Source organism: Chelonia mydas, chromosome 10, assembly GCF_015237465.2.
Source record: "Chelonia mydas isolate rCheMyd1 chromosome 10, rCheMyd1.pri.v2, whole genome shotgun sequence".
Classification (NCBI taxonomy): Eukaryota; Metazoa; Chordata; order Testudines; family Cheloniidae; genus Chelonia; species Chelonia mydas.
This window is the reverse complement of record NC_051250.2, coordinates 13,490,655-13,505,006: the sequence shown is the minus strand read 5'-3', so window position 1 is coordinate 13,505,006 and position 14,352 is coordinate 13,490,655. Positions and strand designations below refer to the sequence as shown.

Below are 14,352 nucleotides of genomic sequence, written 5' to 3'. Positions count from 1 at the left end.
GTAGGATCTCCTTTCTTCAGGATTGGTACAAGTATTGTCTTTAGCCAATCATCCGGTATCTCCTCTTGTTCCCATACCTTCTGGTATATTTTTCCAAATCTTGTGATAGCACTTGTCCCGCTGGCTTTTTTCGCAGCTCAGCTGTTATATTGTCTGTTCCTTGAGCTTTCCCATTTTTTAACTGCTTCCCTGCTCTTTCTAGTCCTTCTTCTGATGGTGGTTCAATACTGATATCCATTCTCCTTTTTAAGATGCCCTGTTCATCTAGTTTGTATAGAATGCTTGTATCTGGATGAACTACAGGGTTCAGCACTTTGTCAAAATGCTCCTTCCATATTTCCAGCACATCTTCAGCATTTGCTGTCAGTTCACCGGTAGCCTTGTTTACTGCTCACACCATTGGCCTAATTGTTGCCATACAACTTAACGTTCTTGTATATCATTTTCATATCTTGTTTTTGTTGAGCCTCTCCTTTCCAGAACTTTTGCTTGTCCGATCTTTGTGATTTTGCATTTTGCACAATTCTTTGACTTCCGGTTTCCCAACAGTCTTGCCTTGTTTACACTTTTTCTGTAATGTTCTTGTTTGGTTGCTTGTCCAGGTTTCCCTTGTTTGCTTACACCTTTCAGTAACTCGATAGATTAGGGAAATGTAATGGGATATAGAACTTTTCACCACTAAGTCACTGCCTCATATCTGTCAGAAGTTAGTAGTCACTGCAATATACTGCCGTATGATAGCTGTTTTGTGGTCTACGTGAAACGAATTGGTACTTTCAGTCCATTTTCAAGCAGATGGTTATCAACATTGCAAATATCAATATCAGCAAAGGGGCTGTCCATAATTTACATCATGCATTGGGAGGGGTCCTTAATTTTCCATGTTTGTTTCAGTGTTACAAAGGGTGGGAATGGGTCTTGAAAATCACCAGAAAATGTGTTTTATTTATGGACAGCCCTAAAGAGTACAGGGATTAAATTAGCATGAAGACTGAATATTAGTTTCTCACCTCTAAATGTCCTTCCAGATCAGGTTTCAGGTACTTTGAAGCATATCTAGAGAAGGACAGATCTTTTGATTATTATGAATGTATGTTCTTCTTTTACAGAAGTTTTAAAAGAAGGAAGTGTTTTATATCCAGAATTACTGGTAAAAGAAATAGAAGCAGTTGAACATAAGCATCGAACTCCAGCGTACTGCAATCAGCTACTACAGCACATTCAGTCACGTGGGGAGTAGAATTTCTGAGTCGGGAGTGGCAATGCTGTCTCTAAAACAGCCTTGTTTGAACTTCATATGAACTGGAATTGCCTCATTTTCAACTCTACAATAAAATAAGTTGAGCAATAGTTGTGTGGCTCTCTTACAAATAGAGTAGTGTCGACTTTAAAAGTGAAATCAACACACTCTGAAATCTTGCATTGCAATTTCAACAGGACTGTGCATACTTACAATTAGTAATACAAAACAGAATGTTTTAATTTAATTAATTCCTTATTGAAAGTATTTGGGTTGGGGCAAGAATGCTCTCTGTGAATTTATCTGACAATATTTATTTTTGAGAAAGCTACCTTATTTTAGAAACTAACCTCTACGTAATGTACCCTCAGGCCTAAAATTGAATTAGCGAAGCTCATGTAGGCCTCAATCCTGCAAGCTGCTAAGTGCCTCCAGCTCTGGGAATTGCTCAACACCTTGCACAGCATCAACCCCTGCCACCGTTATCCATGCATAATTTAAATTGCATCAAGCAACAGAATCTTACACCATTTTGTGTACTGATGCTCTTAAAGTACTGTATTAGTTAAATGCAGAGCAACTGACCCAGCAAACACAGCAAAGTGACGAGCTTATTTCTTAGAGCAGTGCTATTCAAATTAAAGGTATATTAGTCACATAAGCATCATACTTGGCACCATTTGCAGAATGGGAGCCTTCGTTTCCAACATGCCTCCATTGTAACTAGCATCACATTTTGCAATTTTTAAAATAAAACCATTAACCCAGAGGGGAAAAAGTGTATTTTTCCACAGTACTTGTAAATCGACTGAATCTCTTGGTACTATGTTTACTTCTTGCAGTATACAAAATGAGCCTATACTATTCTGAGCACATGTGACTTTTAAAAAATGCTTCGTATTGTCACTGTATTGCACTGTCTGAATAGAGAAGAATTTAATGAGAATATATTTAGGAATATACGACAAGGAATTAAGGATTTTACATGACATTAAAAACAATGCTCTTTTGTTACAAAAATATACTTAGATCAATAGTATTTTTATTTTTGTACTCATTAATTACATTATGTCTGTATTTTTTTTTATTGTTTACACTGTAGTGCCTTAAACAAACCAGATTGTGTTGAATCTGATTTTAGATAACCGGTTTGATTTTTTTTTTTTTTTTTAGATTTTTTTAGTGCATACAATATGGTTTCTTTCTGTATGTTGAGCTGTATAATTAAAAACTATATTTACGGTGTCTTTGTGAATTACAGTATTATGGAGTGGTGTTTTCCATGGAGTGAAATTAACACAAAGTACAAGACCATGGTGGGCCTTGGTTTCTAAAAACGTTCCTGTTATTGACTGAAGATTTTTCTATTATTAGGCTCATCTCCCAAAATGGCTTGGCTTACACACTCCACATTCATATTGTTTTCTTGGCCTGGAGGAGAAGTGCCTTTTTATTTTTATTATTTTGGGGTGGTTAGGAAGGAGTAGCTAGTGTGGAAATTATTAAGATAAATAATTAAAACAGCTTGTGAGGGGCTTTTCCCCTGATTAACGTAGGCAAGTAAGGGGTTAACTAGGGACTCATTAGAGAAAGGACATAAGGTATGTTTCAAAGTCCATTGAAGACAGTGGAATCTCTTTGAATCAGGCCTGAACCATGGAGGCAGTAAAAGGCTGGGGGAAAGCCCCACAGGGGAATAGAAGGTTCTCTTGTTCCTTATCGTCCCAACCTAGTGAAGAAACTTATGTCCAGACACTCCCAGACCAGGAAACAAGTGGAAGCGGGAAACTGACCATCTTGCCTCCAAGAGATTTTATTCACCCCCACACTCTGGTTGAAGCAAACAGCTTTTGTTAATTACCCAGGGGTTGGATCAAACCGAATTGAGCTGTAGACCAGATTCCCTGTACTATGGGCCAAGGCAGAAATATGTTTATGCAAAGGTGCATATGTCTTAAATTGGCAGGGTGCAGATTTTTCCTTGTTTTATTTCCCCCTAACCCCTTTGCATTTTACCTGCAGCTAAAGCCCAAGCCACGCTGCACAGAGCTGTTATCATTTGTGTATATAGCAATGTTTTCAAAGTATCTTGAATGTCTATAAATATAAACTGATTTACTGCTGAGTCCAGATTGAGCTGCTGTAAATGTGCTGAGCTAGCGGTGGAGGAAGCGTATGGATGGTCAAGTAGAAGACTATGGGAATTAATTTTGAGGCTGAGAAGCAGGGTTATAGAGGTGTGTAACCAGCTCTCTGCCATGCTTTTCGGGCCAACTCTTGGCTTGGGGGCAGAGTGTGGGCGTGCCACAGGCATGATCTGAGCAAGCTGTATTCTGACACTTACCACCTAGTGCAACAGCCCCTGGTGGACCATCACAAGTTGTCATAATGTACAGCAATCTTGAGGATGTTCTGTTTTATGCTGGGGACCAAAATGGCTACTGGCAGCCCTCATGGATCAGAGAAGCACAAAAGCGTATAGCTGAGAATCTGGACCACTCTGAAAGATACCTCAGGTTTCTTTAGCAAAGATTTTGAAGCTGATTATGCCAATAAAGTATTTTTAATTGCATTGCAAAATAAAGGAAAACTACAGTGTAATTTTCACCAACTTTGTTGACTGGTATGAGTACAAGCCTTAGATACAATAATTTGCATTCACATTCTACCATCATCAGTGTCCATTCGGTTTAGCTATTAAGGACTTCTTAATTAAATGTGCTTTGAAGGTAGATTTTTTTCTGGCAGACAGTAACCTCTTCTACCATTTTAAACTAGCAAAATCAGGTCGTAAACAAAAACAAGGTCTCTTACCAAAGAAATATCTGAATTATATAACAGAAACAGACAAGTTAGCTCTTATTCCTAACTTTCCCATTCCTTTGTACGAACATGCACACTGAAGTCAATTTGCATATGAAAATAGGGTAGGCCCCTTTAGCTGTAAGAATCTAACAAAAGGGACTGGAGAATCCACTAGCTGCTTCCTTCCCCTGTCTCTCCCCATAGAATTAATGGTATCTTGGTCACTCCTCCTCTGACATGGGAATATTCTAATCCTAAACCATATGGGCGCTCAAGCAGAAATCTCATCTAAACTGAAGTTCCACTTTCCATCCACTAGACTTCCCTATGCAGAAGCCAAAATTTATTTCCTCCCCCTTCTTCTGGAAACTACCTTCAAAACTAAACAGTTGATCCAACTGTTCTATATAGGTTCTTATACCATGCTCATCGCTGTAGTATCTGAGCTCCTCTTGGAGGAGGACTGGTGGTGATTCGCTGTGATTTTTCCTGATGCCGACACCAACTATTGTTCTTCTGGGAATACTTTTGCCCAGCTCTATTGTTCCTATTTACATAGAGCTGTAAGCATACAGTGTGTTATATAAAAAGTAAAATGTGTCAAAGGAAGTCCTGCTCTGAAAAGCTTAGATTCTAAAAGAATTAGCTTAATACAAACACAGAGCAGTGAGTGGAGAGAGATTGTGGAACAGGAGGGTTATCAGATGCTATTTGAAGGTGGAAAGGGAGGTGTGATGTACGTGGGATGGCATATTTCACATAGCTGTGACATAGTTATACAACTATCCTACTAAAGCATATGTCACTTGTGTGCCATACTGAAACTTCAGAAGCCAAGGAAATGTATCAAACTACTACTACCAAACAGTCTCCTGCAGCATACACCAAGTTCTGTTCCCCAGGCATCAGCCCAGACCCATATTCTAATTGTAAAGTTTTCTTAAAGACCTGTCAGATAATGCAACCACGTTGCAACTCCTGTGCCAAAGATACAACTTCTTAAGAATGCATCTACAATGGCAAAGTTCAGACTTCTTTATCTCTACCAGTGGCAGCAACCGGGTAGATATTGAGCAGGTATTTTTACCACTGTATTGTTTAAATAAAGGGTATTTTGAGACCTGGCTTCACTTGAGATGCTGGGTTAGGGGGAAGAGAGAGATGTCCCTTCTTTGATGGAAGTGAAAAATAATCAAAGTTTCTCCAGGCTGTCCAAAGCTTGGTGTCCAAAGTAGTTCGAAAGCTCAAGTGTCAGCCCGATCACCCATCTTGAGTACTTTGGGAAAGGTTTGCTGCACATACAAATGTCAAGTGTTTCTTTAGCAAGGCTTCCACGGGAGAGCCTTTTTAAAAGCTTACAGAGCTAAGTCCCTGACTCCTCCATCTAGTTTCTGGGCTCATTCCCTCTGAGCCATGGTGGGTTCATGAGCTGAACATGCCTATGGTCCTTACAAGGAAATTTTTAAAGTGACAGGCAGAGCCTCCCAGTATAACACTCACCATGGTCCACAAACTGGACACCCTCACATCCTCCAGTGTGTTGTCTGGATGGTGAATGCTCCAAGCAGATGGTCCCTCAGTGAGGAGAAATGCACATGTAAATGATTACCTCAGAGATAAGGGGTGCTACTAGTTTTATCTATCCCAGTTTTTCGAAAGCTCTCTATAAACCGATCCTGCTATTAAAATCCCATCATGGAGGATCTGTGGACCTGGATTTGCAGGGAAATGGGAAAATGTATCCTCCTTTCTGAAAAATTAATTTATTAGAAAATCCTGGTCTATAGATTCAACTTTTATCGAGTTGGTCGGGATGCAATTGAAATGTATTTAATTGTTTCTGTTTGGCTATTTCAGCTGTTCTACCTGCTCAGGTTTATCAGGGTTTTTGGATATTTCTTATGGCAATATTTATCATGTAGCCTTCAATCAAGAGTAATTTTTCCTGGCTGTGAAAGTTATCTGACTCTTCAGGAGGGTGTGGTTACCCTTGCACTGCCTGTGATGGAGAGAACTAGTTCTGCATTTTTCTGCAGTGCTGGCTACAGGACCTGTCTTGGAGAATCTTTGGACCTGGATTCGCAAAGAAAGAAAATGTTCAGTAAGTGGCATGCATTTTCCTCATTGGATGTGACATCTTTTAAACGTTTGCCTGCTATCTGAAGTAGAATTAGCAGCTGGGGCATTAAATGAGTGACAGTAAAGCACCCCAGGCAGACATTGAGACTTCAGTCGCATAGCCCATGTTGGTGCTGATCTCTAGAGACAGGACATGCTATGACAAGTACTATGATGTCAAATGGCTGCCTTGTAGTGTTGCCGCACTCCGTCCCCACCCCATCCTTAATGCCAATATAACCCTACTGGCAGTTACCACAGACTCTGACTTCTTGAACACTTACATATTTCTGATGGTTTATTGTGGTACAGTGCAGATTTTCTGAAGCTGTTTGTTTGCATTTTGGGCTTTGTCGGCCTTATCTGCTGACACCTTGCCTATGAGCTGTTTAGTTATATCCACAGATGTGTGTTGACGTCTCTTGATTTTATTTTTTTTAAATGAAGAGGGGGTTTTTAGATGAGAAATTTTTCTATAACATGTAATGAAATTCACTTTCAGAAAGGAGATTCTGAATAATTCCCCCAGAAGTCAGAGGAAAGACTCCCATTGGCTTCATGGAGAGTTGGATAAGTTCCCCAAAGAGCAAACCTTGGTCTTATTAAATATAACCATTACTTAAAAACGTATTGCCATTGACTTCAGTAGGGTTTTACCATTGACTTCAGGAGGGCCAGGATTTTATCCATAGAATCTTTCCTTGGGGTCTGCAGAGTAGGAAAGTGAGTAACTGCTAGCTTCTCCAAAGGACAGCAAGTCAGAGCTTGACCTTTTGGACACATGATGGATTGGAGCCATAGCCCTTACATTTTTAATTATATGGAAAAAAAGAGCATAAAGCATGGCTATAAATGTGTATTTATTATTAGGGAGCTGAAGGATCAACAAAACTTACAGACAGTTACCAGGCTTGTGTCCACTCACTGAGATCAATTCCCCAGGGAAGTTTAGCAATAGCAGTAACTGAGCTGAAGTAGAAGAGAGCTATCAGGAACAAGGCTGTTCCGCCAGCCCTCATCATCTGTAATCAGCTTTTCTTGTTAAAATCTGAAATCCCCTTTAAGTCAGGACAATGGCAGGATCTCATAGTAAAGTAGCACTGAAGGGATATGCACCCCCATTTCACTGATGACCGGATTCCAGGGTCTGAAGCAGCATTACCTTTGGCTGACTTCACTGATGGCACAGAGAAGGAGACCCTGTCAATTGAATCATATGGTGTAAGAAACAAAGTCCTTTGCCTGTATCACTAACAACTCTCTGATTTACTTTATTTGTTTATTCTGGTTGATTATTTTGTGGATTCCTCAGTCAGTTTCACTTTCGTCTGCATTTGATTTCACTTTGCTCACCGCTGCATTGTTTTAGATGCAAGAAACTTCAGAAGAATGTTTATTTGGTTTAAAATTGTTTCTATTCTGGGTTTTTTTAAAATCACTGACTATATATACAAGCTTCTTTTGATCAAAGTGGCTCTTTCTGGTCTTGGAATCTATGAATCTTTAACAAAATCTAAATATTTGGCCAAAATTGACTCCACAATGTCCCTAAAACCTGAGGGCTGTATCCCCACAACTGAGGGGCAAAGGCAAAGTTGGTGCTGAGTCACCTTTCTGCACCATCCCTTGTTCCTCTGATGCTGGGGTTGGCCAGTGAACAAAAGGGACCCCAGCACAAGTTAGAGCAGCTATGAGTGCTGGAACAGTTTCCTAACGCCCATTCTGCACTTGGCGTTGCCAGAGTACAGCACAGTCCAAGACCATCCAGAGAAATGAGGGGCCCTGGTACCTCGTGTTCACTGTGGCCCCACTTCTTCCCACTTTACACAGATATTACACACATTTTCAGAACCCACTTGAGCTTAAGACCCAAGTACAACTGTCTCCCCGCTCATTAGCACTGGCCACAGCCTCCTGGGAGGGAGGAATGAGTGCAATAGAGCTGGCTATTCCAGCTCTACACTACCAGGGGATTCCCAGGGGATTTAGGCTGAGGACCAGGTCTTGACTGTCTAATACCCTTAAACCTCCAGCTACCCTTCCCCGCTAAGAGAAGGAAGCAAGTGTCACATCGGTGCAGAAGGAGAATGAGAAGAAAGTCAAAAGAATGAGGCACTAGAGGTGGCTTTCTGAAAGGAACCTCAGCAGACAGCAGAGGGGAGCTATTAATACCCTGCTCCATTTTTTATTAAACTAGGTGTTAACTTCAGAGCTTTAGTACAATCATGTCAATATTACATACAGCAACCTTTTAAAATAAAATACATGACTGGAGTCAAGGCACTTTTTAAAGGAACAATGGGTCAAATTCATTTCTGGGTGTATCTGCAATGACTTAATTGAGTTACACCAGGGATGAATCTGGCCTACCCTAGTGTCTTTATGTTCATAACCTACTTCTCTGTTTCTCCAGGATGAACTTTTTGCCCATTTCTTATCCAAACATTCTGCATCTAGAAACTGTTTGGGATGGGAGGAAACAGATTCTCCCTGCTCTTCTTTTCTTTCATATTTCTATATTTATCACCGAGTCTCTCCTCAACAAGCTGAGTGATTTTCCCTTGAGCACATAGGTAAATAATAATATTGGCCTAATTATACCCTTCCTCAAGAAATATAAGCTACACACGTTCTATTTTTTCTGATCAGTTATTTCCACTTGGATGGCCTTGAAAGAATTCTGGTCTCTCATTGTAAGGGGTAACACGCACCCAAAGATGCCTATAAGAATGGTATTTTGATTTTCAATAAACATTTGAAAAGATTAAAGATTTTAAAGTTGTGACTCAAACACAGATTTCAATTTTAATTTATGAAAATGTATTACTAAAATATTCAAATAGTCAGACTCATTTCAAACCTATCTTGAAAACGTGTAAACGTGTGTAAACAGCTGTATTGGCTTCAGTGGGATTATTTACAAGCTTAAAGTTACTCACATGTATGTTGGCAGAATCAGACCCCACTGGTGCCCAGCACTGAACCTTTAAGCAGCATTGAGTCTTAAATCCCAGTGGTGTGCTGTGCAATGGTTAGTAACACTTAAAGGAAAAGGCAAATGAGAGAAAAGGGATGAGAGATTAATGTAAAGGAAAGAAGATGGTATAGACCTAGGTGGAAAAGATAGTGAATTAAGATGGAGACAACAGAGGAAGAGAAAAGTAATACCTTGCTCTTGCTTTTCATCTATAGGTCTCTAAATGCTTTACTACAAAGGTCATTATCCCCATTTTACAGATGGGCAAACTGAGGCCCAGGAAGGTGACGTGACTTGTCCAAGGTCACCCAGCAATCCAGCAATGGATGCACAAAAGGAAAAGCTTTATTAAGGAAACTCTAAAGGGTAATGTCTTTTTTTGATGAAAAATTGGTAAAAGGAAACAAAGTCATAGCATGTGGCCTTTCTTCTGAATGGAGAGGTGATAATAGTTAGTAGTGATGTGCTGATGTTGGGGCCTACACATTTAAATAAGTTTATTAATTACATGCAAAACCCATAAATTAAGAATATTAACATTACTATGTAAAGCAAAGATTAGGTAATGCCACATTTACAGTTGCTGCAGCAACCTTAATTCTGCTCCCTTGTATAACCCCTCCCCAAGACACCCACATTCAGCATGAAACACGACATTTAGCCCAGTGTCTATGGTGTGGGGCTAGATGGCATGGTTGTGTTGATGCCCTGGGGAGGAGTCAGCACGCTGTCGACTGGTCCTCTGGAGGGGCCAGAGTGTCCTGCTGTAGGTATCAGGCCATGTACTGGTGCTCTAAGGGAAGTGTCACACTGAACCTGGCGCCCTGGTGGGGGAAGGCAAGGTGAAACATATTGGGCGTTGCTGCCTAGGGGTGTCATGCTGTGCTCTGATGCCAGGGGTGGGGAGGTGTCACACTGTGCTGCTCTGATGCCAGGGTTGGGAGTGTGTCACACTGTAACAGGAGGTGTCACACCGTGCTCTGGTGCCATGGGCAGGAGGTGTCACATCGTGCTCTGATGCCGGGGGAGGCGGGGAATCACCCTGTGACCAGAGGTGTCACGCTGTGTTCTGGTGCCAGGGGTAGGGGGTGTCACACTGTGACTGACGGGGGGTGTCACACCGTGCTCTGGTGCTGGGGTGGGGGTTGTCACACCATGCTCTGGTGCCAGGGGTGCTGGGTGTCACACTCAGGGCCGGATTAACACAGGGGCTTTAGGGGCTGCAGCCCAGGCCCCGGGCTAAGGGGGCCCCGGCGCAGCGGGGCTCAGGCAGGCTGCCTGCATGCCGTAGCCCTACGCCGCTCCCAGATGCGGCCGGCTGCTGGCATGTCTCTGAGGACCCTGGCGAGGAGGGAAGTGGCTCTGCATGCTGCCCCTGCCCCCAGCATCGTCCCCCCTCCCCCTAGGGGTACGCAGAGATGTGCCAGCAGCCGGCCGCGTTCAGTAGTGGCGTGGGGCTATGGCAAGCAGGCAGGTAGCCTGCCAGAGCCCTGCTATGCTGCTGGCCGGGAGCCACCTATGGTAAGCGCCTCCCAGACGGAGCCTGCGCTTTCCACCCCTTCTTGCACCCCAACCCCCTGCCCCAGGTCAGAATCCCCTCCTGCACCCAAACCCCACACCCCAACCCCCTGCCCCAGGTCAGAATCCCCTCCTGCACCCAAACCCCACACCCCAACCCCCTGCCCCAGATCAGAATCCCCTCCTGCACCCAAACTCCCTCCTAGACCCTGCACCCCAAACCCCTGCCCCAGGTCAGAATCCCCTCCTGCACCCAAACTCTCTCCCAGAAAGAAATGAATATAATAGCTGTTCTAAGATGAGAAGTAGGCTATTTTGAATTAACTTAACTATATTCTACATGTTTTAAGACTGAAATGTAACTACAGAACCGTTTTATGCTAATTAAAAGGCGAGTTTAGTATAGCGTTAACAGCCTCGATGCCATAATTGTGATCATTTTGTTTTAAATTAGGAAAAAGACTTGTACATAGGGGGCCCCACAAAATCTAATAGCCCCTGGCCCACAGGAGAGTTAATCTGGCCATGGTCACACTGTGAGTGACGAGGATGCCACACTGTGCTCTGGGGCCAAGGGTGAGGGTGTCACACTGTGACTGATGAGAAGTGTCATACTGTGCTCTGGGGCTCGGGGTGTCACACCATGCCCTGGTGCCAGGGGTGTCACACTGTGATGGGGGTGTCACACCGTGCTCTGGTGCCAGGGGTGTGGGTGCGGGGTCACACTGTCACTGACAAGAACTGTCACACTGTGACTAACTGGGGGTGTCATATTGTGATAGGGGTGTCACACTGTGCTCTGGTGTCAGGGGTGTCATGCTATGAAGGGGTGTCACACCGTGCTTTGGTGGCAGGGGTGTCATGCTGTGATGGGGGTGTCACACCGTGCCCAGGTACCAGGAGTGTCATGCTGTGACTGACGGGGATGTGTGTGTCACACCGTGCCCTGGTGCCAGGGGTGTCATGCTGTGATGGGGGTGTGACACCGTGCCCAGGTGCCAGGGGTGTCACGCTGTGACTGATGGGGGGGTGTCACACCGTGCCCAGGTGCCAGGGGTGTCACGCTGTGACGGACGCGGGGGGGGTGTCACACCGTGCCTAGGTGCCAGGGGTGTCACACTGTGACTGACGGGGGGGTCACACCGTGCCCAGGTGCCAGGGGTGTCACGCTGTGACGGACGCGGGGGGGGTGTCACACCGTGCCCAGGTGCCAGGGGTGTCATGCTGTGACTGACGGGGATGTGTGTGTCACACCGTGCCCTGGTGCCAGGGGTGTCATGCTGTGATGGGGGTGTCACACCGTGCCCAGGTGCCAGGGGTGTCACGCTGTGACTGATGGGGGGGTGTCACACCATGCCCAGGTGCCAGGGGTGTCACGCTGTGATGGGTGTGTCACACCGTGCCCAGGTGCCAGGGGTGTCACGCTGTGACGGACACGGGGGGGGTGTCACACCGTGCCCTGGTGCCAGGGGTGTCACAGTGCGACTGATGGGGGGGGTGTCACACCGTGCCCAGGTGCCAGGGGTGTCACACTGTGACTGACGGGGGGGTCACACCGTGCCCAGGTGCCAGGGGTGCCACGCTGTGATGGGGGTGTCACACCGTGCCCAGGTGCCAGGGATGTCATGCTGTGACTGACGGGGGGGTGTCACACCGTGCCCAGGTGCCAGGGATGTCACGCTGTGACTGACGGGGGGGTGTCACACCGTGCCCAGGTGACAGGGATGTCATGCTGTGACTGACGGGGGGGTGTCACACCGTGCCCAGGTGCCAGGGGTGTCACGCTGTGACTGACGGGGGGGGTCACACCGTGCCCAGGTGCCAGGGGTGTCATGCTGTGACTGACGGGGGGGTGTCACACCGTGCCCAGGTGCCAGGGGTGTCACGCTGTGATGGGGGTGTCACACCGTGCCCAGGTGCCAGGGGTGTCACGCTGTGACTGACGGGGGGGTCACACCGTGCCCAGGTGCCAGGGGTGGGAAGTGTCAGGCTGCGCCCTGGGGCCGTAGGAGGGAGCCGTGGGGGCGCTCCGCCCCGCCAGGGGTCGCTGTGACTCGCTGCGCGGCGCCTAGGGCGGGGCGTCGGGACGTGGGGGCGGTGGCTCCCGGCGGCCCGTAAAGGGGGGGGCGGGGCCGGGGCCCCATGAGTGTCGCCGCCACCGCTCGGTCCCTCCTCCCCGCGCAGGTAACGTCTCCCTGGGGACGCGCTCGCCTTGCGAGACTCGGCCCGGCCCCCGCACTCCGCTGAGCCAGCCAACCCCCCCCTCCCCCGGGTCCTGCTGCGCTCATGGTGGGGAGCCCCCCCAGGCGCTCTCCGGGCCCCGGTGAGGGGCGTGCGGGGCCCCTGGTGTTACCTAGCCCGGGGGGGCGGGGCGCACCTCAGTGGCTGGGGCTCTCGCTCCCCCGCCACCGGGGCACGCACGGCCCCCTACCTCAGCCCGCCCCACTTAGCACTTACCGCCCCCTGCCGGCCACCTGCTGCTGGCCCCGCCGCCTGCCGCTCCTGGAAGGAGGCCCCCGGGGGGCGGACGGAGATAAGCTCCAGCAGGGGCGGCAGCTGCCTTTGGCTCCTCGGCGCTCTGGGGCGGCTCCCGCCTCGCCCTGGCAGCGCAGGAGAACAAGGCTGCGCAGCGTCTGTGCGGCCAAACCGGCCTCTCCGCGGGTGTGCCCCGGGCGTTGGGGGTGCCGCTGGGTCCTGGGGTGTGATTAGACCTATAGCAGTGTAGGGCTGGAAGGGAGCACAAGGGGTCATCTGGGTCAGCTAGGGTGACCAGACAGCGAGTGTGAACAATCAGGAAGGGGGGGTGGGCGGTAATAGGCTTCTATCTAAGAAAAAGCCTCAAATATCAGGACTGTTCCTATAAAATCGGGACATCTGGTCACCCTAGGGTCAGCCCCTGCATTCAGGCAGGCCAAGTGCTTGTCCAGTGTGTTCTTCAAATCCCCCCTCTGAAGGGGGTTCCACAGCCTCCCTTGGAAGTCTCGTCTCGATCTTAACTATCTTTCTACAGTAGTTACAAAGATTTTTTCTAATAGCTAACCTCTATCTCCCTTGCTGCAAATTAAGCTCATTACTTCTTGTCCTGCTTTCAAAAGGCATGGAAAACAATTGATCACTGGGCTCTTTCTAACGGCCGGGAATGTGTTTGAAGACTGTTAGTAGGTTCCCCTCTCACTCAGTCGCCTTTTCTCAAGATTCAGTATGCCCAGTTTTTTTAACCTTTCCCCATAGGTGAGGGTTTTTATCATTTTATCATTTATCAAACTCTTTTATCATTTTTGTTGCTCTTTTCTGGACTCTCTCTCTCCAGTGCGTCCACATTTTTCCTGAAGTGTTGCACCCAGAATTGGCCACAGTACTCCAGCTGAGGCCTCACCAGTGCAGAGTAGATACCGCTGGGGCCCTGCACTACCATGTGGGGGAGGCTGCTGACAAACGATGAGGGAGGGGAATGCACTTATCCCCATTCCCCTCCAGTTAGCACATATTGCACCCTGCCAGTGCCCATACTGCCTTACAGGAGCTTGCCCTGCTACCAGTGTGTGTTTGCACTACTGCTGCCTTTTTGTTCCTGCCATAGATGGAGCTGTTAGCAATAATGGGATTTTTTCCAGGGGGGAAAAAATGGCCAGTGTTAAATAGCTCTAGAGTCTAACATTCCTAGATGGAGTCTAGCAGGAGCTTCTAAAAGCTA

At 46.6% G+C, this 14,352-nt stretch overlaps 2 protein-coding genes and 1 long non-coding RNA gene across 23 annotated transcripts in view; 2 read left to right on the top strand and 1 right to left on the bottom strand.

Moving 5' to 3' along the window:
• The window catches only part of DNAAF5 (dynein axonemal assembly factor 5), a 40,951-nt gene extending 38,456 nt beyond the window's left edge, over window positions 1–2,495 (top strand). Inside the window, exon 13 of the mRNA XM_037910450.2 lies at window positions 1,110–2,495. Within this exon, the coding sequence (XP_037766378.1) occupies window positions 1,110–1,240 (131 nt within the window). The 3' untranslated portion in view covers window positions 1,241–2,495. The remainder of the gene's footprint in view (window positions 1–1,109) is intronic.
• Window positions 1–10,243, bottom strand: part of LOC119567169 — a 44,604-nt gene extending 34,361 nt beyond the window's left edge. The window contains exons 1-2 of the long non-coding RNA XR_005227015.2: window positions 5,546–10,243; window positions 1,011–1,056 (exon numbers count right to left, since the gene is read on the bottom strand). This is a non-coding gene — a long non-coding RNA (uncharacterized LOC119567169). The remainder of the gene's footprint in view (window positions 1–1,010; window positions 1,057–5,545) is intronic.
• A 2,506-nt stretch (window positions 10,244–12,749) lies between these two features.
• SUN1 (Sad1 and UNC84 domain containing 1) overlaps window positions 12,750–14,352 on the top strand; it is a 60,738-nt gene continuing 59,135 nt past the window's right edge. For 4 of the 21 annotated variants that reach the window (XM_043524316.1, XM_043524322.1, XM_043524320.1 and 1 more), the window contains exon 1: window positions 12,779–12,842. The gene's annotated coding sequence lies outside the window, so the exon portion shown is untranslated. Of the gene's footprint in view, window positions 12,843–14,352 lie in introns of all 21 variants that reach the window. The other 17 variants (XM_043524309.1, XM_043524313.1, XM_037910444.2 and 14 more) reach the window with 11 other exon arrangements.